This window comes from Arvicanthis niloticus, chromosome 12 (assembly GCF_011762505.2).
Source record: "Arvicanthis niloticus isolate mArvNil1 chromosome 12, mArvNil1.pat.X, whole genome shotgun sequence".
NCBI classification, from domain to species: Eukaryota; Metazoa; Chordata; class Mammalia; order Rodentia; family Muridae; genus Arvicanthis; species Arvicanthis niloticus.
This window is the reverse complement of record NC_047669.1, coordinates 17,892,515-17,917,188: the sequence shown is the minus strand read 5'-3', so window position 1 is coordinate 17,917,188 and position 24,674 is coordinate 17,892,515. Positions and strand designations below refer to the sequence as shown.

Sequence of the window (24,674 nt, the reverse complement as noted above, 5' to 3'; positions counted from 1 at the left end):
ACCAGACACCTAGCTGTCTAAGGTCCCAGAAGGCTGAGGTCAATCTGATGGCAGTGGCATTTCCTCGTGCCTTAGTCTGATTGGGCCTGACATAGGTCTCTGAGAGGTCTGATCAGGAGAGTAGTGGAAAATAGCTGGCTGGTGATGGAATTAAAGACTGAAGGAGGTGGGAATGAAGTTTCACACCTGAGAAACTTTTAGCAATAGGAAATGTACTGGGGGCCTGAATTCTCTAATTAAGTACAGGGTACTTGGTTCCCTCTGAGAGCACTGAGAATTTGAATCTGTTGAAAATGGCCCCCCTGACTTCTGATGTCTTATTGATCCTTGCTTTGTAGGGGCATCACTTCGGTCCAGTGCCCCACTGCCTTTGTCTAGTGGTTTTTCATACGGACAGACTGCGTGGAAGTGGCAGTTCTTTCTGCCCATCGGCTTCTCCAGTGGTATAAAGAAGTTATATTATTCCAATGTAGACTTTTTATGATATCATAAAAATGACTATTCTGTGGTTTCATAATAGATCTTTGAGGACCATTCCAATACTGATAGTCTATGATTTTAGAGTAGGGAGTTAAATTAGGAAGGACTGGGGGTGGTGGCACAGACCTTTAATCTTAGCACTCAGGAGGCAGAGGTAGGTAGGTCTTTGTGAGTCTGAGACTAGCTTGGTCTGCATAGAAAAGACTTTGTCTCAAATAAGAAAAGAAAGAAAAATGAAAGAAATTATTACAATGATTAAATAGAAACGGGAGATATATCATTCAGTCAGCTAACATCCCTTATCTTTGCGGAGTGAGTCGCCTGTGAGTCTCGGTTTTCTGTCATAAGACAGAAATATCGACAAGACTTCATCGTGCTTGGCAGTATAAATCTGTACAGGCGACAGCAGGTCTCTTGCTGAAAAGCTTTATACACTTGCTTGGGCCAGGACTGGGCTGGCCTAACACAGAGGAGGGGCGGGGCGGGCGGGAAGGGGCGGGGCAAGAAGGCCGGCTTTGTTCTCGCCCCGCCCCGCCCTAGATATCGCGAGAGGGCGGGCCGGGCTTGGCTTGGGCGTCCGCGTCGCTCCCGCGCTGGGGCACTAGGCCGGCTTCCTCCGCGGGCCGCGGGCTACTTTGCCGGCGGCGAAGGGCCGCCAGCCGCGCGGCGTCGGCTGTGGCGTTGTGGTCATTGTGTCGTGACGGAGACGCCGGTATTGGTTTCCGCGATAGCGGATGTGGCTGCTTTAGCCCGGCCTGGGCTCCACGGCTGCCTGAAGGGTCTCTGCAGCGCCCGCCCCTTCTCCTCCGGGACCCCACGCCAGCAGCGACCCTGAGCCGGCAGCCGGAGCGACCGGCAATGGCGGCCTCGACGGCCTCGCACCGGCCCATCAAGGGAATCCTGAAGAACAAGACCTCTGCGGCTTCCCCGGTGGTGGCCTCGGCCGAACAGCCCCGCCGGACCGTCGAAGAGGAGCTGAGGTGAGAGCCGGGAGGCCGGCATGGAAGCCTCGGCTTCCCGGCGGACTGGCGGCCGCGGGGAGCTGGCCTCAGCCCTGCCCCTCCGGCCGCGGGGTGGAGCGGGACCGGAGCCGCCGGAGGCGGTGGCGTTTGTCGCGTTTTATTTTTTAAGTACATGTGCACATTTTAAGCCTGGCTTTTGAACTAAGTGTCCTTGAGAACGCTAAGAAATCAGATTGAAGTTTCAGAGCTTTTAACTGTTAATCGTTTATTATGCCCCTAGCCTAAGCCAAGGTGGGTAAAATTCTTCAGCAAAGGAGTTTCTTTTTTTGTCCTTAAATTTCAATCTAAGTTCAGGCTAATGAGATCAAAATTTTTAAAAACCAACCAGAAACACACATTTCTCCAATAAGCACTTTACCGCGTTTGTCTGTCTCTCAGTTCCTGGTCTGTCATTATCTCTGCACTAAATGAACCAAAATTTTAAAATCACTCACCTGTATTTAATGGCAAGTTACCATTGCAAAGTATTTTTATACCTGCAGCTAGAGTTTTGGGTGCTTTCTAGTTTGGGGTCCTGTTTTGCATCTCTAAACGCAACACTTGAGAGAGAAGCAAGTTGAGATATTGACGGAAAGTATTGTGTGTATTAGTAAATACCTGGAAACCACCCAAGGTCCATTAGTGAGAACTGGTGAAATATTAATTATGGTACATTTGTATAATGGAACAGTATACCAGGCTGAAAAACAAGAGAGGTGTTCCGGCTACAGAGAAGACTACCCAGGGTTCAGTGCTCAATGAAAGTAATGTGACAGTACAGCCTCTGGGGCATAACTATACCAGTGGGTCAGACAGCAAAGGGGGCCTTGAATAGTATGAGTTACTAAAAATATAATAGGAACTCTTGCATTCAGAAATAAGGCTTAAGAAAGGTTACTGGAATTTGTAGTAGTAGCTCTGAAATGAGGATGCTGTGACATCCTAGACTATTAGAACTAGGGCACTCCCATATTAAGGATTTAATTTGGAATTGTAAGGGTAACTAGCTGGAGACAAGTTTATGGGAAATTTGGAGAAAGTCTCTTTTGTAAGTTCAACTTAGATTGTGTCCTGCAGAGACAACAACCACCCCACCCCCATGCTTTGAGTTTGACTCTTGCCTTCCTTCACAGTTTTCCATCCTGTACTTGGAGTAAGCTGCTTTAAAGGTATTTGACAGGTTGTGGGTAATGGGGAAAACAGAATGCTACAACACAATAGCAGGATCAAGATGATTAAAAGATAAGTTCAGAAGGCACGACACAGCTTGAATATTAAGCAGCAGGAATGGGCTTTCACTGACTTATATTATCCAGGTGAGCTTTTTTCCAACTACCAAATATCTCATTTTTCTGTGCCCTTAACTTCCAGTCATTCTCAGAGTTGATGCCCTGTAATCTAGAGCACCATTCTATAGGTTAGCCTCCTTGGACTCCCATGCTTGCCCAAGATTTATGTGCAGGTCCTCCCTCCTAACCCCCCACCCCCATGCCACTAAATGAGATTGACTCCATTAGTTAAATTGCTTTTTTTTTTGAAAGAGTTCCTGGCAGGGCAGGTTCACTTAAAAAGGATTTTATAAGCTAGTTAGCTAGTTGACTGACTGCCTTGACTGTAGCAGCCCTAGTCCAGCAGGCACTACCAAACTATGTCATTGAAGTTCATGATGTATATATGATTCCAGCTGGTAAAAGATAAGCCTATGATTTCATAATCAAATGTTGTAAAGAAATTACAGCAATAAAACTACATTATTGTATACATGTAGTTACATATACAAGTCCCTGGGTTTGATTCCCAACATGCAAAGGGAAGAGAAAGGAAGACACACACTTGTATAAAGTATGTGATAGAAATATATCAGAAGGTCAGTGAAACTCATCCTTTTGTTTAAGGAGTTCAGGAGTGTGTGGTAGTAGTTATAATAGAAAAATCAAAGAACACATTCCTAGTGTGAGAGCTAAACATGTTTCCTGTGGACAGTTAATTCTCTGCTGATGTCTTTGATCATTCATTAAACTACCTTCAATATTGGTGTTTAGATTATAGAAGGATTCTAGTAAGGAAATTCTCAAATAGAGAACCTGCAAATAAGGTAAAATGTGATGTAAAATGCAATTACTTCATCATTATCCCTCTCACCTGCCTGCACTTACTGAAGGCTGTTATCTACAGAGTTTTCTTAAGGAAAAATTTAAACATGTCAAGTATGTCTTCGTAATTCATACTTTCATACCTGCTCTATTGGTTGTAGTACTTAAAACATAGGGACTGAGGAAGATGGCTCAGCAGCTAAACCACTTGCTAGGCATGTGTGAGGACCTAGGTTTGAATGCAAAACCCATGTATAACCAGAGGATAGCATGCACAGCTATAATCTCAGAGGTTAACAGGGAGATGGGAGGCAGAGACAGGAGAATCCTTAAATCCCCAGAAGCTTGAACTTGAGCTAGTCTGGCATACTCTGGAAAAAGATAGGGATACAGTCTCAAACAAGGAAGACAAGGATTTGTTGTTCCCCCTGCCCCCATACACACTGGTACAGAGATTGGTTGGTTGTTTGTTTTTAAAACAATATATAGGTAAAAGTGAGGTTTGTAAATTTTAAGTTATTTCTAACAGTCTTTAGTATTTTGGTCATTTTTATTCATTCTTTTCAAGACTAATCAAATTATTATTTGGAGATTTGTTTGTTCTTTAGTGATTTATTGCATAAAAAAAAATCTTATTATACCCAAACTACCCTTGAAATTGCAATTCCTCTGCCTTAACCTCTAGAGATAAAGGACAACAGGCATGTGCCAACAGATCTTTGACATATACTCTTATTTTTTTCTTCTCATTGAATTAATACTATTAGTTCCATTGAGCAGTTTTCTCAGATGACATTTGTCAGGTATTAGTTTTAGCGAGTTAATTAAAAACAGATAAACTCAAGCCAGGTGTAGTTTTTGGACTCCTTTAACCCTAGTTCTCAAGAGGCAGAGGCAGGCAGGTAGATGTTTGTGACTTTGCCAAGGGAATTCCAGGACAGCCAGAGCTACCCAGTCTTGGACCAAAAAAAAAAAAAAAAAAGATATATTTCACAAACCCATATTTGGGCAAGTTACACATTGCAGCATGGTGCCTGCACTGTTCAACTGTTTTGAAAACTATTGTTCTCTCCTATGATTGTGGATTTCCTGCAGTTGTTTCAGGATACCTCCAGTGAAACACATATCTTACAAAGTCCTAGCCTAGCATCCAGAGTGAATGTATGTGCCACTCATTAAAAACATCACCATTTGATTCTAAGATACTATCACCAGAAAAAGAAAAAAATTGCTGATTATAAGATGCTATCCATTTTAAGATACATTTTTTAGATTTGGAGTAAAAATGTTTGTTTGCAGTTATCAGAAATATGTTAAATGTTATTAAATCCTGTCGTAAGAGAAGTTGTAGTTTAGTGCTTACTCTGAATCCTATGTGTGCTACTCACTGATTTTTAGTTCTGGCTGCCGATGATTTATTTATCTGTACCTAAGTATAAGTCTTAAATGAGTCAAAAATACTGAGCCCAGTACCCTATTCTTAACTGTCTTGTTATAAGAATTTGAAAACTAATTTTTCATGCCTCTCAGGTGTATTTATATAGTATACTTCAGCGTTTGCTAGCCATATTCTATTGTAGTTGTAAATCAGGTATATTCAACTTTTTTTTTTTTTTTAAAGATTTATTTATTTTATGTATGCGAGTACACTGTTGCTCTCTTCACACACACCAGAAGAGGGCATCGGATCCCATTACAGATGGTTGTGAGCCACCATATGGTTGCTGGGAATTGAACTCGGGACCTCTGGAAGATCAGTCAGTGTTCTTAACCTCTGAGCCAACACTTCAGCCCCCTATATTCAACTTTTAAAAATTATGCTTAAAGCTGGGCAGAGTGGTTGGTGCGTGCCTTTAGTCCCAACACTCGACAGGCGGATCTCTGTGAGTTAGAGGTCAGCCTGGTCTACAGAGTGAGTTCTAGGACAGCCAGGGGTGTTACACAGAGAAACCTTGTCATGAGAAACAAAATAAAAATTAAAAATTGTGCTTGAGGGAGAGACAGTGACTCCCACATATAATCTCAGCACTTGGGAGGCAGGAAGATATGAGTGAGAGTTCAGGGTCATCCTTAGCTACATAGCCAGTTCAAGGCTAGTCTAGGCTATGTCTCACGCACACGCACGCACACCAAGGTGCTTGAATTCCATTGATATAATTTAAGATATCATTACACTCTAACATTGTCTTTCTGTCTACTCAAGAATGTGGAGTATTAAAAGTCAAAGCTAATTGAAATAGAAAGATTATTTCCTAAAAGTTACCATTTGTTTGCTTTATTGTTAAGTCTTGGTTTAATTTTAATTGTGGTTTCAGGCTTCAAAGTCTTGAATCTTTATTTAAAAAGACAAATGTTTATTGAAGTATGATATCAAAGTTTAATACTTCGAAGCAAAACTCAGCTGGCCACTCTGAGCACAGCCAAAAGTATCAAACATGCCAGGAGAAGCAGCAAGAAGTTCTGGAAGGTCCTCAAGATGGCAACATTGGAACCAACAAAGTGGCTCTACAGGACAAGATTTAAACAGCCTGCAAAACAGTCACCTGAGAGGGAGGGAAACTGAAATTAGCAAGTGCATTGGCTATCACAGCAGATCTGTCATTTCCTGGTACCCTTATTTTTTGTCTGTGGAATTTGTGACCCAGAAAATGTCCTGTAGTTCATAATGATATTTTAATTGAATTCAGGTTTGCTCCTTGGGTTTTGTTACTCTGCCACTAACATTAGTTACTTTAAGATGTTAGTTAGGGATGCTAATTTCCATGTACATTGTCTCTATTGACAGTTTCTTCTCTTCATTTGTTTCCTACCTAAGAATTAGGAAGTTTTGGGCCTGTATTCTTAATTTTAGTGCCCTGCTCCCCCATATTCGAGATAATCTTACTTGGATTTGAATGTGAACATTTCTAAGATTTCTTTTCCTCCTGATTTTATACTGAGGAAATGAAGGTTAGTATAACTTTGAATATGTAAGACTTTAAATTCCATTTAAAGTAGAACATAATAAATACAAAACAGGAGAAAGTTAGGATTCAGATATATTGTAGTTATAGATTGGGTAAATTCAACTTTTATGTGTAATGTGCTTTGCATTTGCTGTATGAAGGATGCATGTAGTTGTCATGTTGCTGGTAATGAGGGATACGTACATAGCAGCTTTTACTCAGCAAGTCAGAAAGGCACAAATACCCAGCCACAGCCATGGTTTGGTAATTATTGGTGGCATTATACATGGTCTTCTTCACACAAAGTATTTTTGGATGACAAATATAATAGCTCACACCTAGAATTGCAGCTCTTTGGGAGGCTAACACAGGAGAATCACTTGCATCTATAAGCTTAAGACCAATGTGGGTAGCACCCTTTATAGCAAGTTATCCTAAAATCATTAGCAAGAAGCATATATGAAAATAAGTGTTTCTGCCTGTCTTAAATGTGTTAGATTACATCTAAATACCTAACATTAGCTAACTTCCATCATACTCAGTTATTAAGAAGGCAAAAAGAAGACAAAAGTATCTTATTGATAACAGTATATATAGCTTATATCAGTATAAATGTGCTTTTAAATATATATTATACTATTTTTTATTTATATATTACAACATTTAAGATAGAGTAGAAAGAAAATGCAAAAAATCCAAATTATTAGTGGTTTTGGGTACTAGGATTATACTCACTAAATTTTATTCCTAAATTTAAGAAAATGTAATTTGGAGCTAAAGAGATGGCTCAGTGGTTAAGAGCACTGGCTGCTGCTATTCCAGAGGGCCTTGGTTCAATTCTTAGCATGCACATAGCAGTTCAAGACTGTAATTCCAGTTCCAGGGGATCCTACACACCCTTGCACATACATACATGGCATATATGCAGGCAAAACAAACAAAACAAAAAATACGTGAAAAATAAATCACTTAAAAATTTTTAAGTAAAAAAAGAAAATGTAATTTCTGTTTGTGTTCACATTTTTCTTTCTGTCATTATCTTACAAAACAAATTTACAGAGAGTTGACTTCTTCCCTCTTATTAGATTTACCCTTTAAACTCCGAATATCCAGTTAAGTTTTGGGGGGTCTGGGGAAGAACACATGCCTACACTGGAGCATGCTCCTGCCGATCTCACAGTTTTCAGGAGTTCATTCTTATCTTTGACCTTTTTGAAGTGTAGGATCAGTTGCTCTTGTTTCTACTAGCTTCTAAAAGATTCTCCTAGCTCCATCTGTCAACGAAATGCTGGGATTATAGATACCTGCGACTGTTTCTTTTTAAATGAGTTCTAGGCATTGAATTCAGGTAGCTAGACTTAACAGAGCTAGTGCTTTAGATACTGATCTCCTTTGCTCCCAGAACCCATGTAAAAAGGCATAGGGGTATGTGCCTGTATTGACAGTGTTGACACAGAGTCAGGAAGGATCCCTGGAGCTTGCTCTAAAAGCATAAATGAATAATTAGTAGTAGTACTTGATTGTTTTTCTGCTTTGATTTTTTTTTTTAACTAAAATTATTTTAGATTTTTTTTTTTTAAATTTTCATTTCTCAAGTGTATGAATGTTTTCCCTATATGAATATCTGTACCACATGTGTGCCTGGTGTCTGGAGGCCAGAAGGGCTTGGATTACCTGAACCTGGAGTTTCAGGTGTGAGCTGCCATGTGAGTGCTCGTAGAGCCCGGGTCCTCTGGAAGAGCAGCCAGTGCTCTTAACCCCTGAGCCATCTCTGTCTTAGTCTTTACTGTGAGCCTCCTTGGAATTTGTCCATAAACAGACTGAATTATTTGCTTTCTAAGCAAATAGTATCTAATGATTTCTAAACAGAAAGTGTCTAGCTATTTAGCAAAACAAAATGTCTGAAAATGTGGATTTAGCTAGAAATAGAAAGTCATTTATGTATTAAAAATATTTGTTCTTAAACTGGAGAGTGAAAGCAGTTCTATCCTTTGATCCCACATAAAAATGGAATAAGAGAACTGACTTCTCCAGCTTGTCCTCTGACCCCACATATAACCTCCCTCATTATATATACACACAGTAATAATAAAGTAATAATAATAAAAGATCTGCCAGCCTCTGCCTGATTAAAGCTTGGCTCTAACACAAAAGCAATTGAAACTTACTTTCTAAACTATATTCTCTACTATGCTAAGTGAAATCTTTTTTAGAGCTTTTAACCCAGGATTTTAGATTTTAAAGTTTTAAACATTTTTTTCTGTGTGCACGCATGCGTGCGTGTGTGCGTGCATACATGTATTGCATACAGTGTTCTTGGAGGCCAGAAGACCATATTGAATCCTCTGAGCTGGAGTTATAGATGGTTGTGAGCCACCATGTAGATGATGGGAACTGAATTTGGGTCATCCTTCACAAGAACAAGTGCCATCTCTTACAGTTACAGAGCTATCTCTTGAGCCCTGTTCCCCATCATAAACATTGTTCATATTTGCATGCTGTTTTGTAATTTGTTTCATGGACATCATTTCAGTTGACTCTCAACAGCTCCATAAATACTGTTACTGAGGCTGTTTGTTGGATAATCTTAATCATTGTAGGACTAAATAACTGAAATCCTTTGTCCCAAGGTTACTATTAAATGTAGTGTGACACATGCCTGTAATCCCAGCACTCAGGAGGTAGAGGCAGAGGCAGGTGGATTTCTGAGTTTGAGGCCAGCCTAGTCTACAGAGTAAGTTCCAGGTCACAGGGCTGTTACACAGAAAAACCAAAAAATAAAATAATGTGATTGAAGGCCATAAGTCTGAGGAAATAAGTACTGTTAAGTTCTTTGTACCCAGTCTAACTCAATTTTAACCCAATTAAATGAGTATTAGTGGCATTTTAATTTGGTTGGCTGAAAAGTCAGATGAACCTCCATATGAGCTGGATTCTTACTAATGAAAGATTTGAAATGTTTTTCTATGCTTAAAGATAATGGCTCATGTGTCACAGATTTTGGTTTATTACAAGCTTGTAAGGTTTTCCTAGGTGAAGAGATTTTGAGCTGTAGTTTCAAGCTTACTTGTGAGTATCTGTGCTAGTTTTTACCTTAGAAGAAATTAAGGGTGAGACTGAAAAGTTGCACTCAAAATGCTTAGTTAGCTGAACTGTTAACAGGCCTTAGAAAAAGAGATTTTGACACATGCTACAGCCTGGACAGACCTTTAAGACAGGGTCTTAAGTGAAGTAAGCCAGGTAAACACTATATGATTCCATTTGAATGAAGTACCTGGAGTAGTCTAATTCATAAAAAAAGAGGCTGAAGGTTGCCAGGGCCTGGGGTGAAGGCAGACATGGGTCTTGCTGTTAAATAAGTGTTGAATTAATACATGGAAATGCTGTAAAGATTCTGAAAATGGAGCCCTCAAGTTGCATGACTTTATTCAGTGGATAGTAACAGATATTCCCAAGTCATGTCTATTTCCATTTAAGTAAACCTGAATATACTATTTCTTAGCAAACCTATTTTCTAGATTAAAAAAACAAGCTATAAGCCAGGTGTGATGGCACACCTTTAATTCAAGCACTCAGGAGGCAGAGGCAGGAGCTGAGTTCCAGGACAGCCAAGGCTACACAGAGAAACTCTTGTCTCAAAACAATTTTAAAAACAAAACAGAAAAACCAACCAAGCTATAGTTTTTGTGATCTTAGCAGTATCTGAACTTAATAAGCTTTATTTATTAAGGAACATTTCATAGCAGGGTGTGGTGTCATACACCTGTTGTCCCAGCAGAGGCAGACAGCTCTCTGAGTTGATGGCCAGACTGTTCTACATGGCAAGTTCTGGGTCAGCTACTCCTACATAATGAAACACTCTCTGTGCGTGTGTGTTTGTGTGTGTGTGTGTGTGTGTATGTATGTATCTGTGTGTCCGAGAGCCTATGTCTGAATAAGCACGTAACTATTAAGATAGGACAGTAAGATTGACTTTTATTTCAATTGTTACTTTTTACTTATGTAGGCCAGTTAAAGTCTAAGTATGTCATAGCGTAATAGTGTTTGGAGTGTCTGATATAAAGAATGAAACTTTGTTTTTAATATGGATACTAAATGCTTTTTTTTTTTCCTTTTTGATTTCAGTAAAAAGTCTCAGAAGTGGGATGAAATGAATATCCTGGCAACATACCATCCAGCTGACAAAGACTATGGTTTGATGAAAATAGATGAGCCAAACACTCCATATCACAAGTAATGTGACATAGACATCCTTTCTTTTGTGGCTTGTTTCCATTTGCATATTGATATAATTTTCTAAGTACCAGATACTTTAAATATGTCTTACTTTTCTTACCAGAGTACTAGTTAATGGTTTACCTGAATACATTATTGCTAATACTGTGTAACTTCCCATTATTGCTGTAGTGAATATTTATTGCACCTATATGGCTGTTAGCTGCTGATACACCCTAATTTTCTCTTTTTATCTTCATTGCTGTTATGTGTATATGTGTATTATCATGTGTGAAGGTGCGTAAGGAGGCTACAAGCCAAAGTCAGATCACTTGAGGCTGGAGTAGAGGTGGTGGTGTGAGCTGTGTGGTTGAGTGCTGACCAGTCTTGGGCCCTGGTGAGCAGCAAGCGCTTTTGACTTGCTGAGCCATCTTTCCAGCTCCAAGTTGTGTCTTTATGAAAGGAAGATGAGGTTCTTAGTTCCCTAAGTATAATGCAAAGGCTTTCTTTGTTTAAAAAGTGGTGGTGGGTGGGTGGGGGGAGGCTATATAGAAGAAGTATAGAAGTTTTGTGTTCTTATTTTATGTGATGCTGTAGTTCTGATTTGTGATTTTGGAAATGTTAAGTCTCAGAATTTTTTTTTTTTAATTTATTTTGAGATATGATCACACATATTTTGGGCTGGCCTAGGATTTACCATATAGCTCAAGCTGACCTTGAAGTCTGAGTAGTCTTCTGGCATGAGCCACTGTGTCCAGTTAGAATTTTAAAAATAATCTTGAAGTAATACTGTAGAGCAGTAACCAAAAAGAGACAAAAATAATGCACTAATAACATTATGAGACAGTACAGATTCTAAATAGGTAGAACACTTAATGGAGGTTATAGCTAAATCTGTAAATCACGTGCTTTTATTTTTTTATAATTTTGTTGGCAGGATTTCATGAAACCCAGGCTAGCCTTGAATTTGCTATGTAACTGAGGATGATTTTGATTTTCTTATCTTCCTGCCTACATCTGTAGTCCTGGAATTACAGGACCATGCCCAGTGATGTGTTACCAAGGCCTTGTGAATGTCAGGTGTGAGTTATAGCAACAAAAGGAGGCTATCTTTTAAATGAATGGGATAATGTGATCCTAATAACAACGTACAAATACACATAAAAATGTTAAGTTCTTGGCAGAAGGAAATAGTGAAACAGAAGATGCAGATAGTGAAGCTAAATAGTAATGACATTTGAGGAAAGGACTAAGTATTTATACCCTTCTTCCTATTAATTACATGGTAATTGAGGTATATTTCTCAAACCCTTTATCAAACCAGAATCCAAAGTTAGGATTTTCTTCTCAAAGAAAATTAGCTTTTACCATAACTTGCATTAGATTGGTTTATCTTGTTTCTTTTAAAACATTTAACAATGACAAAACTGCTTTTTATAAAAAGATCATGTTAAACTAAGAGTCTCATATTGTTATTTTACTTATTAGTTTATATTCCTTTATATATACACACAATTCATTTGTAACCTAGAATTTTCTGTTGAACATTACTACAAAAGTCAAAAAGTAGACTGGAGAGATGGCTCAGTGGTTAAGAGCACTGACTGCTCTTCCAGAGGTCCTGAGTTCAATTCCCAGCAACCACATGGTGGCTCACAACCATCTGTAATGGGGTCTGATGCCCTCTTCTGGTATCTGAGGATAGCGACAGTGCACTCATATACTTAATAAAATAAATCTTTTTTAAAAAGTCAAAAAAATATATTTCTATATACCCTACTCTACTCAAATCCTAAATGTTCTTGGGGTTTAGTTCATGTTTCATTGGATAAATGTATAAACCGGCAGGGTTGTTGTTATTGTTGTTGTTGTTTTTTATGAAGTTGAGTTCTACATAAAATTCTTTCAGTGGCTTGAGAATTGAGGTTGCTTATATGGTACACGAGAGCAAAATTTTCACTAGCTATTTGTAGGAAAGCTAATTAACTTTTAAATCTTACTAATTAGGGCTTTAGGATCTGTATTGGTTTGCTTTCATATTGTTGTGACCAAGTACCTGACAGAAAAAAAAAAAAAAAAACGTGAGAAGGATTTCTATTTTTCTTGACTCATGGTTTCAAAGATTCATGGTCTGTGCATGGTCGCTTGACCTCATGGCCTTGGGGTAGAACACCATCACAGAGGGAATGTGGGGCAGAGAAGTTTTAGAAATATTTTTGTTTTTTGAGAATTCCATATAGTTCAGTCATGGTCTTTCCCTTAGTTTCTCCCAGATTCTCCCACCTTCCCACTCATCAATTGCATTTGCTTTTTTTCTTTAAAAACAAAAAACCAAATCAGTAGAGTCCAGTGACCTTTTTCCTCCAACTAGGTCCTACCTTCTCCTTTGCACAAATTTCTAATAATGCCGTCCTGAAGCCTGCAAGGGATAAATCTGTTGATTTGATCAGAGACTTCATGATCTGATAGTCTGGGAGTGTGATCACAGACACACACCTAATACTGTGCTTTCCTACTAATTCTTCTCCCATAGACTTGTTAGTGTATCAGTTGTTCAGTGAGATAGATAATCAGAGGGATATGAAAAAGTGTGTATGAGCCCACCAGAAATCTCAAGAGTAGGAGAGAGAAGTGAGCGTGCAGTGAGCACTGCCGATTGATTCTGTCACTGTTTAGGGATTAATCCTGCTTCTTTGGGAAGCTCTTGGGAGTTCCACAAAGGAGAGGTCACTTGGCTCTGTTTCTGTGCGTTTCTTAATCCAGTGAAGTTGGCAGGCAGAATTCACCACCACAGGATAGAAGTTGATTTTTCTGAGTCTATGTCCATGGAGACTTATTTTTTTCTTTATGGTGATACTTAAAAACAAATTCTAAAACCAGCTCAGCATTTTCAGTGCTGAATTATAATCCCAGTAATCACAGAGTTGAGGCCAGCAGGGTACATAGCAAGACAGTTCCCTCAAAATAATTCTAAGACCAACAAATGGGTTATTTTGCATTATTTGTCCATCTGTCTCATTGGATACAAAAATTTACACTTTGGGGTTATTTTTCTCGAGATAATTTGAGTTTTCAGTACTTTGTGATTGCCTGCCTTTCTTTCTCCTCCCCCCCCCCCCCTTGTTAAACTTCCTTTTTTATTGCTGAGGATTGAACTCTAGGACCTTATGCATGTTTGGCAAGGGACTCTATGTCTCTAACTACGTGTATTGAATAGAAACTTTTAAAGTTAAATTTCAAAGATGATAACAAACCTCTAAATAAATTGTAATTTTAATTAAATAATACAATTGTGTTTTCAGTCTTGATTTTCTAGCTATTCAATTTTATTTCATGTGTCCGTTTTCATAAGTGCTTGTTAATAGAAACATGCTTGTTGTCCTAGTATGATAGGTGACGATGAAGATGCCTACAGTGACTCAGAAGGCAATGAAGTCATGACTCCAGATATCTTAGCTAAGAAGTAAGTCTGCATTTCCCATAGGGAATTTTAGTTGTGCAAAGTCACGACATTTGATAGTGTGCTGCTTGTACATTGGTTTGGGGGGTTACTGACAATTGAACCCAGGGCTACATGTTAAATACTTGCTCTACCTCTGAATAAGATCCCCAGCCCTTAATTAGATTTTTTTTTCATGTTATTACAGTCTGCAGATAATATTAATCCGCACAGGAAGTGGGAAGGTTAAGAATACCTGAAAACTTGAATCTATTTTTCTCTGTGTGATGGTTCTATTTGTAAATATCCTGCTACCTACATGATAAAGTTGTAAGAACGGCAGATATAAGTTACTCCTGTTGATTGATTTCTCACACCCACTCTGCTATCCTTGCTGTTTACTGTCTCTGCATCCCTTCCTATTTTTCCTCACGTTGTCTTCATTAGTTAGAGCTAGTCTGTTTATTGATCATTGGGGATATTATCATGGCTCAAGTTGAATGAGTCATTTAAATAGTACAGGTATCTCAGTTACTAATGTATTCCTAAATATTATGTAGATTAGCTGCTGCTGAAGGCTCAGAGCCAAAGTATCGGACTCGAGAACAAGAAAGCAGTGGAGAGGAAGATAATGACCTCTCCCCTGAAGAGCGAGGTATGTTATTCAGCTGCTTTTAGTGTGATGCTAGTCATTTTTTTTATTTGGAAGATTGAAAACTTACTTTCATATGGGGGAAGTAGTGGGCAGGAAAGTAGAAAGCAATAGAAAATAGATTCTACATATGTGAGTTTCTTATATAATAGTATTCCCTCCCCCCCCCCCATTCAAAGAACTTCAGTTGGAAGAAATATTTCCATCTTCCAAGTATTTTCAAATATTCCTTTTTATTTTTTAGTGACTGATAAAAAGTAGATATTTGGTAAATACTTATGAAATGAATGCTTTTAGTATCATTTAGAATTTGAATGATCTTCAAGTAGGTAGATTGCCTTGTTGTTTGTGCTTTTCTGTGTTAAGGTAGTGATGCAGGGCTGAGGTTGTAGTTCAGTAGGGAACGAGCTTACCTGGCATGCACAGAGCCCTGAATTTGAGCCCCAGCATCAAATAAACTAGAGAGGTGGAGGCAGGAAGATCAGAAGCTCACCCTCATTCTTGTGCATGTAGTACAAGGTCATTCCAAGTCCTTGAGACCCTGTGTGGAACAAAGCAAAACAAAACCAACAGTGAAACTTATCCAGTGAAACAAGATGATAAAATATAGAATGATTATGCATGTCTCTTATAAATGGAGTGACCATTATAATAACTTCATTGAACTTACATGCAACATTCAGAACTATGGGTGACAGTTTAAGCCCTTATTCTGCAAACAAATATTCAACCTCAAAAATTAGCCTAAATCTTGTAAGTTGAGCTTTTCAGTATGTTAACTTAGATCTCTCACTTACAAACCTGATAAAACTGAATCTTCATACAAAATGACCCAATAATACATTAAGCTCTAACTGCAAGTTTCACCTGTTAGATGTTTCATTATATCAAACTCTTAGCACAGTAGCATTTGCTAAACATCCCAAGATCATTCTTATAATCATAGAATGAAACCAGAAATGCTACGGCTTTTCTTACTTTACTTCTATATAAAAGGATGTATAGGTCTTGTGGAACAGTCTTAGAAGAAAGACTAGAGAAGTTCTCCTTACAGGATGAAAGAGCCTCTCGTGGTCCTGGCAGAACATGCATAGTTGAGATGTTACTGCTTATGCATATTTTTGTTTACATGGAACGCTCGCTGGCCATACAGGACTATGTTTTATCTTGCTGTTTTTTACACTTTTTGAGCTCTGTGAATGTATTATCTTTTCAAAATAAAATTAGGTCAGAGCCCTTTCTGGAGGACCTGAGTTCAGATGCCACAATCCATGTCATGTGGCTCACAGCTACTGGTATCACTAGCCTCAGGCACTTGTACAGGCTTGTGTGTGCACATGCATGAAGTCACTCTATGACCAGAACTCAGACATCCGCCTGCCTCTGCATCCTGAGTGCTGGGATTAAAGGCGTGCGCCACCACGGTCTGACTAAACAATAAAAGTGTATAAAATAGCCAGTTGATCTTTAGTGTCTGCAGGGATTGAGCCCATAGGTCCAAGCAACAATGATTTAGAAGTATTGAGGGAAGAAAAGGGAGTCCAGGTGTCAATGATAGCCATGTTGTTCTTGTCATTATCCCTGTTCCCTAACAGTATAGCATAGTAACTATTTACGTAGCATTTAACCTAGAAATGACTGAACATAGATCTACTTATTAAGGGTAATAAGTTCTCATTAAGAGTAATTATCCATAAATTTGTAGTTCCACAAGTCAACCTGCAAGGGTACCTTTGGACCTATTAATATAATTTTATTAAGTGATTTCCTACTGATATAATTATTAAATTGTATAGATGTTATTCCCTTTAATAATGACATGTCTGGGACAATATTTTGAATTTACAGAGAATCTTTTTGTTTTTTGAGACAAGGTCTCACACAGTAGCCTAGGCTACTCATAGGTTGTGTGTGCACATTTTTGTGTGTCTGTGTAGATTGTCACTCCTCAGGAGCTGTCCACCTTATTTTTTGAGAGGATTTCTTATTGGACTGGGACAAACTAATTAGGCTGCACTATCTGACAGCTCTGCCTGTCGCAGCCTCCCAGTGCTGGGATCACAAATGTGCAGCACCACGCCGAGTTTATTTGGGTGCTGGGGATCAAAGTCATGCTTCTCTGTGAAGTCACTGATGGTTGTGAGCTCAGTCATGGATGCTGGGAACTGAACCCAGATCCTCTGCAAGAGGCAGCCAAGAGCTCTTAACTGTTGAGCCATCCCTCCAGCCCCTTTATTTTTATATTATAGATGCTTGGGTTCAAAACTTAGAATCATTTTTGTATTTCTTCATGAACAATTCAGTGAAGATCTTTCTCTTTATTTAAATTTATTTATGTATTTTTTATGTATGAGTGCTCTGTCTGCATGTACATCTGCATGTCAGAAGAGGGCATCAGATCCCCTTATAGGGTCATGAGTCACCATGTGGTTGCTGAGAATTGAACTCAGGACCTCTAGAATGGCCATCAGTGCTCTTAACTGCTGAGCCATCTCCCAATTAAGTTCTTTTAGTAAAATATAGCAGTTGTGTTGAATTGCCACTAATTATGTTTCTAAGTCATGGCAGTTTTTTAATCACGGGGATTTCTTCTTAGTGAAATGTGGTGTGCGCCTGTTTCTTCAGTTTTTTTGCACATTATTCATTCTGTGCCCAAATGTGTGCAAACATTTAAATGAGTGTAACTCTAATACAGCAGATCTCATGTACAGAACAGGCCAGCCTCAAGTAGAGGACAGAGGACAGCCCCTTCCACCATGTGCCAGCCCTGGTGTATTCCTGTAGTAATAATTAGCATTTGGGCAGCCAAAGCATTGGGAGATGTAGGTCATCCAAAGCTGCGTAAGAGCCCGGGGTACAGGAGATGGTGCATGGAAATGAAAGTGCATTACTCAGAGCTCTTGACCCACAAGTCACCACTGTTAATTGTTGGCTCTTGTCATATTTTTGTGTGTGTCTGCAGGCTTTGGGCATTCTTCAAACATACGATTATAATTTACCTTTTGCTTCCCACTTAACCATTATTAGAGAGTTTTCTTCTGTCTTTAAATTTTCCTCCCAAAATTTCTAATGGTTTTGTCCAGTCCCGTTCATCGTGCACTGAAGTTCATACTTGAGTCATTTAAATAAAGCAGAACTAGCAAGATTTTTATAAGGTAAATATTTTAAATTTTGCAGGCTGTATGGTCTTATTACAAATTATTTGACTGCCATTGCACACAAAAACAGTCATGAGCTGATAGAAACATTTAAATGAGTGTAACTCTAATACAGCAGATCTCATGTATAGAACAGGCCAGCCCCAATCCCCCAGTCGAGACCTTCTAAGCTTTTAAATCTTTTATAGAAAAGAAGCGGCAGTTTGAAATGAAAAGGAAGCTTCATTACAACGAAGGACTGAATATTAAGTTAGCCAGACAGTTAATTTCAAAAGACCTACATGATGATGACGAAGATGAAGAAATGTCAGAGGCTGCAGATGGAGACAGCATGAATATTGAAGAGTCAAATCCAGGTCAGATGCCTTAAACGGCACTGGGACTGTGCTGCTCTGTGCTTAAGATAGTCTGCTTCATTTTGCTTAAAACCTCTGGAGAATCCCTCAGGACATTCTGCTGATTTCCTTTATTGTGTCAATGTTTCTATAATTTCAATCCTTGTGACCAATTTCAAAATAAATTTTATGCATAAAACTAATAAGACCATATGCTATATAGTGGATTGTTGTTACTATTTTTTCTCATCCTTTACTTGGCTTTGATTAAGGATATTTGGTTTGATTGTATGAAGTCATTTTATTTAACAAGAAAATCCAAATTAAAGCTTAAAACTTTGCACCTGTTTTTTTTTTTGTTTTTGTTTTTGTTTTTGTTTTTGTTTTTTGGTTGTTTGTTTTTGCAGTTGAAGAATAAACCAGGGTCTCATACATACTATTAAACGTAAAGAAAAGTTTGTTTTGTTTTATGTGGGTTTTTGGTTCTGGTGAGATGGTCTTATAACACAGGCTAGCCTTGAAATCACAGCAGTCCTCCTGTCTCAGCCTCCCGAGAACTGGTATGAAAAACACTAACTGCCATGACATTTCTTTACCGCATTGACAGTTATTTTGAATTTTGAGTTCCTTTTTCTTTCTTTCTTTCTTTTTTTTTTCTTTTCTTTTTTTAAAAATGAGATAAAGCCAAGCTGTGTAGCCTACAAGAACTTCATTCCACCTCCCTCGGCTCCAAGTGCTGGGGCTGCAGGTACCCACCATCATGTCCAACTTTTTTTTTCTTTTTGTTTTAAGTTTTAGGCAATTACTTTCTGAAGCCTAACAGTACTCTTAGGAAATATATTTTCTTTCATTTGATTTTGAGGCACAGGATCAAACCCAGGGCCTTGTATATATCAACCACTGATGCGTATACCCCAGCCCCTATTTTTGTTCAGCTATTCTGTGTTTAACAAAGGTGTGCCAGGTATGGTAGTATACATCTGTAGTCCAGTACTAGTCTTGGCTCGAGGATGGCTGTGAGTGTAGGCCAGCGTGGCCTACGGAGCAAGGCCTGTCTCAAAACTGCCGTGTTGGTTCCACCCCACTGTGGATGGAGCATATAGCCACTACTTGCTCTATACTCGAAAGCTGAAGGGGTTCTTGTTTTGGGAGTTGTTTGTTTGTTTTGGTTTTTTTTTTTTGTGGCAGTGTAATTTGTCTGTGAAGTCTAAACTGGTTCAAACAAATAGTTGTTATATTTGCATACATACTGTGAAATAAGAATAATTCAATGATATGAGATAGATAGTAACTTGTTTCATTATAGTGTCAGATTACAATATTTTACTTGAACAGACTTCATCCTAATGATTATTAAGTCTTTCTCTTCCTATTATCTATTTTTAATTGATCAAAAATATGGATTGAGGTATACTCCAGTGGTAGACCACCCACAAATGTTGTCTCCTAATTGTTCTGAGGTGTTTGTTTCCCACCCCTACCTGCCAAGTACTCAAGTCTCTTCTCATCTGCTTCATTCAGACTTTCACTTTGCTGTCAGCTCTTAGTGTGTGGTGACAAGTTAGGAACACTCCTCATTTGCTGCTGAAATGTTTTTACCCAACTCAATGATAAAGAGTAAAGGAAAAAATCACTCCCCACTTCTCTTAATAGCTTTTTTTTTTTTCAGAGAAACATTTTTAATTTGTTATTTGAGAATTTTGCATGTATTTTGGTCATGCCCACTCCCCAAGTCTTCCCTCTAATTCCTCCCAGACCACCTCCAACCACATCTCCTTCCAACATAATGTTCTCTTAACCCACTGAATCCAGTTACTGCTGCCTGCATGTACGTAGGTGTAGGTCCAGCCACTGGAGCATGGGCAACATATCAGGGCCCACATCTCTGAAGAAAACTCACTCTCCCACAGTAGCCATGAGCTGCCAGTAACTCTTCTACTAGGGGATGGGGTATCTCCTCCATCCATACTGGAATGTTGACTGACTTGATCTCATGCAGACAAACATAGCTGCTCTTGGGTTCCTGAGTAATGGCCTGTCATGTCCAGAAGACACTATGTCAAAGCAGTCTTCGCCAGCTTCTGCTTCTTGTCAGTCTTCTTCCATGTTCCCTGAGCCTTGAGGGGATGACACAGGTACCCCATTCACGGCTCAGCATCCATGGCCACTTGCCTCACACATTGATCAGTTGTGAGGCTCCATAGTAAGCAGTCTGCTGTATACAGAAGCTTCTATGATGATGTCTGAGGGCTGCACTAATAGCTCTTGAAAAAATAACTGATTTTTTTTTTTCATTTCTGCCTACAAAACATTGAACTCTGTAAACTGTGTATATAGACATGTTTTCCCAGGTAGAGTATGTTTTGTATTAGCTCAGTTTCCAAGTCTTCTGAAATGGAAATTAAAATACAACTTTCATAGCATCAGAAATGTACATAAGAATGGTAACTGTACAGTAGGGCTTAGGTTACAATGGAGACGTGGTTAGGCTCTGAAGTTAGCGTTACAGTTATCAGGTAAAGTGAATTTGTTTAGTATCAGATACCTTGAGCTGTAACACTTAACTTTTCTCCTGTGATTACTTACAATGTCCCATTTGCCCTGTCTGTACAAGATATTTCTACTTTTAGAATATTTAATAGTATTTCTGGATTTTTAAAAATAAGCCTAGATAGCCTACATCAGACATACCTTATTGGTTTATTATTTTATATTTGCATATTACCCATGTCAGGGGAAGAGTTTTAAAATTTGGGCAGTTCATTTCAGAGTTGGTCATATTTTGGGGGTATTTTTGTTGCTTTTGCTTTGATAAATACCTGAGAAAACAACCTAAGAATTGGGGTAGGGGCCTCATGGTGTTGGAGGTTTCATTCCATGTGTACTCAGCTCTGTCACTGTGGGTCTGCAGTGAGGCAGAATGCATCATGGTGACTGTGGAGGCCCAGGGCACAGTACAGCCACTGGGACAATTCCACCGCCTCCAGTTTCTGCTGTCAAGTAGAGTCAAGCCCTCGGCACATGAGCCTGTGGCATTTCATATCCAAACCTTAACAGCACAGTGTACTGATTTTTCTTTCTTCCCTTTTATCTTTGCAGGATCTACTACAAGTGACCATCTGCAACACAAATCACAAAGTTCATAAAAGAAATGTGCTGAGCAGTGCAGTCGTTGTCAAATACAAACCTTGTTACTATACCACACTGCTTCTTGTTCTCTACAATTCGTGACTTATGTACCAAAATACACACCACTTATATATTGCCAAGAATTAAGACCATAGAGACTGAGTAGGTGGAAAAATGCCTAATAAATGCATATATTCTTGTGCCTCATACTTCACCACAAATACAGTGTAATGTTAGTAGTCCAAAACTGCTTTACTTTTGTAAGAACACTGGTTACTTTGTATAAGATATTATATAGCTTTTTATGCTTTAGAGATTAAATAATATCATGGGGGAAACTAATTTATTTTTGTCACTTCTAGATGGTGGTACATCTTAAAAAATATTTGGGGGTAGTTTGATGTTTTTTCTTCTTTTAGTCAAAAGCCTATTCATAAAGTGGGAGATATAGATAAATATTTAGGCTGGAAGAGATTTTCTTTTTAATATTTATATTTAGCTTGTTTTGGCTAATTGAGGTTTCTAAGGGTTATTGTTCATTTTCTGATCAATGACCTTTAAAATTCCTGTTGATTTTCTTTGTGCTCAAAAGGAATAAAATCTTTTCATCCAAACTGGTTTCCCCCGTTCCCACCCACACTCAAATAAATGTCCAGGTTAAAGTTGCACTGACATCTGCTCTGCTTGTTTTAGTACGCTGTGCAGCCTTCAGACGAGGTTTTTAATACCACGTGCTATCTTAGTTCCCCATCATTTATATTCCTATCTTAGCCTGCTTTGATTTCCTACTCTCTCTGCCTGCACACATACAGTTGTAGAGATTGTATTACAGGATGGCAAAGGCTGTTGGACGTGAGGACCTCCTCTTTATACTCTGTCATCTGCTGCAGTAGTGAATGCTTGCTTTGGTACTTGCTAGTTCTAACACATGAAGCAAACAGATCTAGTAGCCGTACTGTGGCAGGAAGGACAGCTCAGCAGCTTGATCTCCGTACTTCTCTGATTGACAGCTTGGTCAGTAATGGCTGATATTGGCTCATTTGACATTAGACCTTAGCAAACAATTAAGGCTTTTTTGCACGATGAAAACATTGTATGTAATCAGAATATGGTTGTTCTTGAATGTACAGACAGAATTATACCTGAACATTTTTAAATTTAAAGATTCTGCAGAGTCTGCTTTAAGGGACTGTGATAATGCACACTATGACAAATGAACGTGATTCCTCTAACATGAGAGACATTATTAGTGTTTCCCCCCCCTGAAATGAGGTGTAGTTCCTGTGTGTCTTAGTTTTAGTGATGGTTTTCTTTGTAGTCATTTATTTGTATCGTAAGTTTTTGGTAGCACCAAATGAATCTGTTATATGACAGACTTTTAAAATAACTTCTGTATATTATATATATGAAATGGCTTTTATTGAACAGCTATCTTCCACTTTAAATTTATGGAACTATCATGATGTCAAAATAAAAAAGTGGGAAGAGTCTTTACTGTTAGAAGAATGTGCTTATTTTGAATGTCTTTCTGTTTTTATGGGATTTTAACCAGAGTAGCTCTGAAATGTGAATGCAGTATTCTAACCAAACATCTTAGCCAGTGAACCACTGATGTACACACTAAGCAATGTATACCTCATCTTTGTAAACTAAGCCTGTTTGTGGGATGTGGAAATTGACTGTATATATGTATGTGAATATGTTCATGTACCCAGATCTGTGCTCTTAGTTTTCTCTGTGTTCTTTTCAAATTGTTTCTATTGTGTGTGTATGGGGTTTCGTCTATAGTGTGTGTCTGTGCACTGCTTGCATGCAGTACCTGTGGAAGCCAAAGGAAGGGGAAGGTGAAGTCAGATCCCCTGGAGCTAAAGTTATAGATAGTTGTGATCTCCCCTGTGGGTAATAGGAGTTGAACCAGGTCCTCTGGAAGAGCAGCCGGAGCTCTTGCGTGCTGAGCCATCCATCCAGCCCTTCCCGCTCGGTGTATACTTGGAAGCTCCACCTGCTCTTTATATTTGTAGAAATGGCCTATTGTGTGTGTGGTGGGGAGGGAGGGGGGTAAGACTTAAACATCTGATCCTTTGTGTTTTCTTTAAGTTCTTTCCTAAAACTTAAAAGTCCCAAGTAAGATTTTTAGTTTCACAAAGTAGATAATCACTTCAGAGGAATGGTTGATGCCTAGTAGCATGTCTGTAGGATTTTAGGTAGTCAAATGCAACTAAATAACCAATTTTTCCTCCAGGGCATTGGGGAGATGGCTCACTCAGTCGGGTGCTTGCTGTGCAAACATGAGAGCCTGAGTTTGGATTCCCAGGACTCCAAAAGCCGCATGTGGTCATACATGTCTGTAATTGGAGAGCTAGAGAGGCAGAGACCACTGGGTTCCTGGAACTTGGTGGCCAGTCACCCTTGCTGAGTCATTGAGAGACCCTGTCTCAGAAAGTAGGGCTGAGAGTAATTGAAGAAGACACATAGCATTCATCTGTGGACTCCAAGAGCGTGAAGACATAGCATAAAATACTTTCACCAAATTACTAGTTCTAATTGACCTTGTGCTGGACTGTTGAAAACAAAATGAATTTTTAAAGTCCTAGATTTGGTTCTCCATAACCATGGAAGAGGGTGCTAAGCCTGTAAAATGGCTCTAGTGGATCAGAAGGTTTGCCAAATAACCCAAGTTTGATCCCCAGAAACAAGGTGTGTACCAATTCTACAGGTACGCTGTGGTATGAAGTCTGTCTGCTGGTTGTGTGTGTGTGACATGAGTACTTACTGAGTGTGCAATTTTGTAAATTTTTTTAAAACTTTATTATTTTCTTTCCCTTTGGAGAAAGTTATCTATTACTGGTCAGTTCTAGCCACAGTAGATGGATTTTTACTACCAACTTTTAAATTATATCTCCTGCTTATCACTATCATCATCTCAGTTTAATCATTAGCCCGTCACAAAATCAGTAGGGATAATAGTTTAAAACATGAGCCACCCTAGTGTAAATGAATTGTTAATGTAAGAGTAAGTTTTAAGTTGAAGAGTATAACAAAATGTTACTTCCCCTCTAAACTTCCATTTTTAAATATTTCCCCTTTGTTAGCATGCACTAAGCATAATATCATGTATATAATCTGAAATTGGCCTGTGTATAGAATTTCTCCTCTCTCCCCTTCCCCTCCTCCTTCCCTCTCCCCCGCCCCCAAACTCAGAGATCGCAAGTACTGAAATTAAATAC

At 38.8% G+C, this 24,674-nt stretch overlaps 1 protein-coding gene across 1 annotated transcript; it reads left to right on the top strand.

The window, feature by feature from the left end:
* The first annotated feature begins 1,028 nt into the window (after nt 1-1,028).
* Nucleotides 1,029-23,163, top strand: Ppp1r2 (protein phosphatase 1 regulatory inhibitor subunit 2). Its single transcript, XM_034515125.2, has 6 exons — nt 1,029-1,460; nt 10,645-10,752; nt 14,120-14,197; nt 14,734-14,828; nt 18,172-18,339; nt 21,418-23,163. Exons 1-6 carry the CDS (start codon nt 1,339-1,341, stop codon nt 21,462-21,464), a joined length of 618 nt encoding a protein of 205 aa, XP_034371016.1. The 5' UTR covers nt 1,029-1,338; the 3' UTR covers nt 21,465-23,163.
* The last annotated feature ends 1,511 nt before the right edge of the window (nt 23,164-24,674 follow it).

What these genes read in the sequence shown, in the direction of transcription:
- Ppp1r2 (XM_034515125.2), top strand. Translation starts at nt 1,339, where the DNA reads ATGGCGGCCTCGACGGCCTCGCACCGGCCCATCAAGGGAATCCTGAAG. An exon ending in ACCGTCGAAGAGGAGCTGAG is followed by an intron (nt 1,461 to 10,644) that starts GTGAGAGCCGGG and finishes TTTTGATTTCAG; the next exon opens with TAAAAAGTCTCAGAAGTGGG. An exon ending in CCAAACACTCCATATCACAA is followed by an intron (nt 10,753 to 14,119) that starts GTAATGTGACAT and finishes TTGTTGTCCTAG; the next exon opens with TATGATAGGTGACGATGAAG.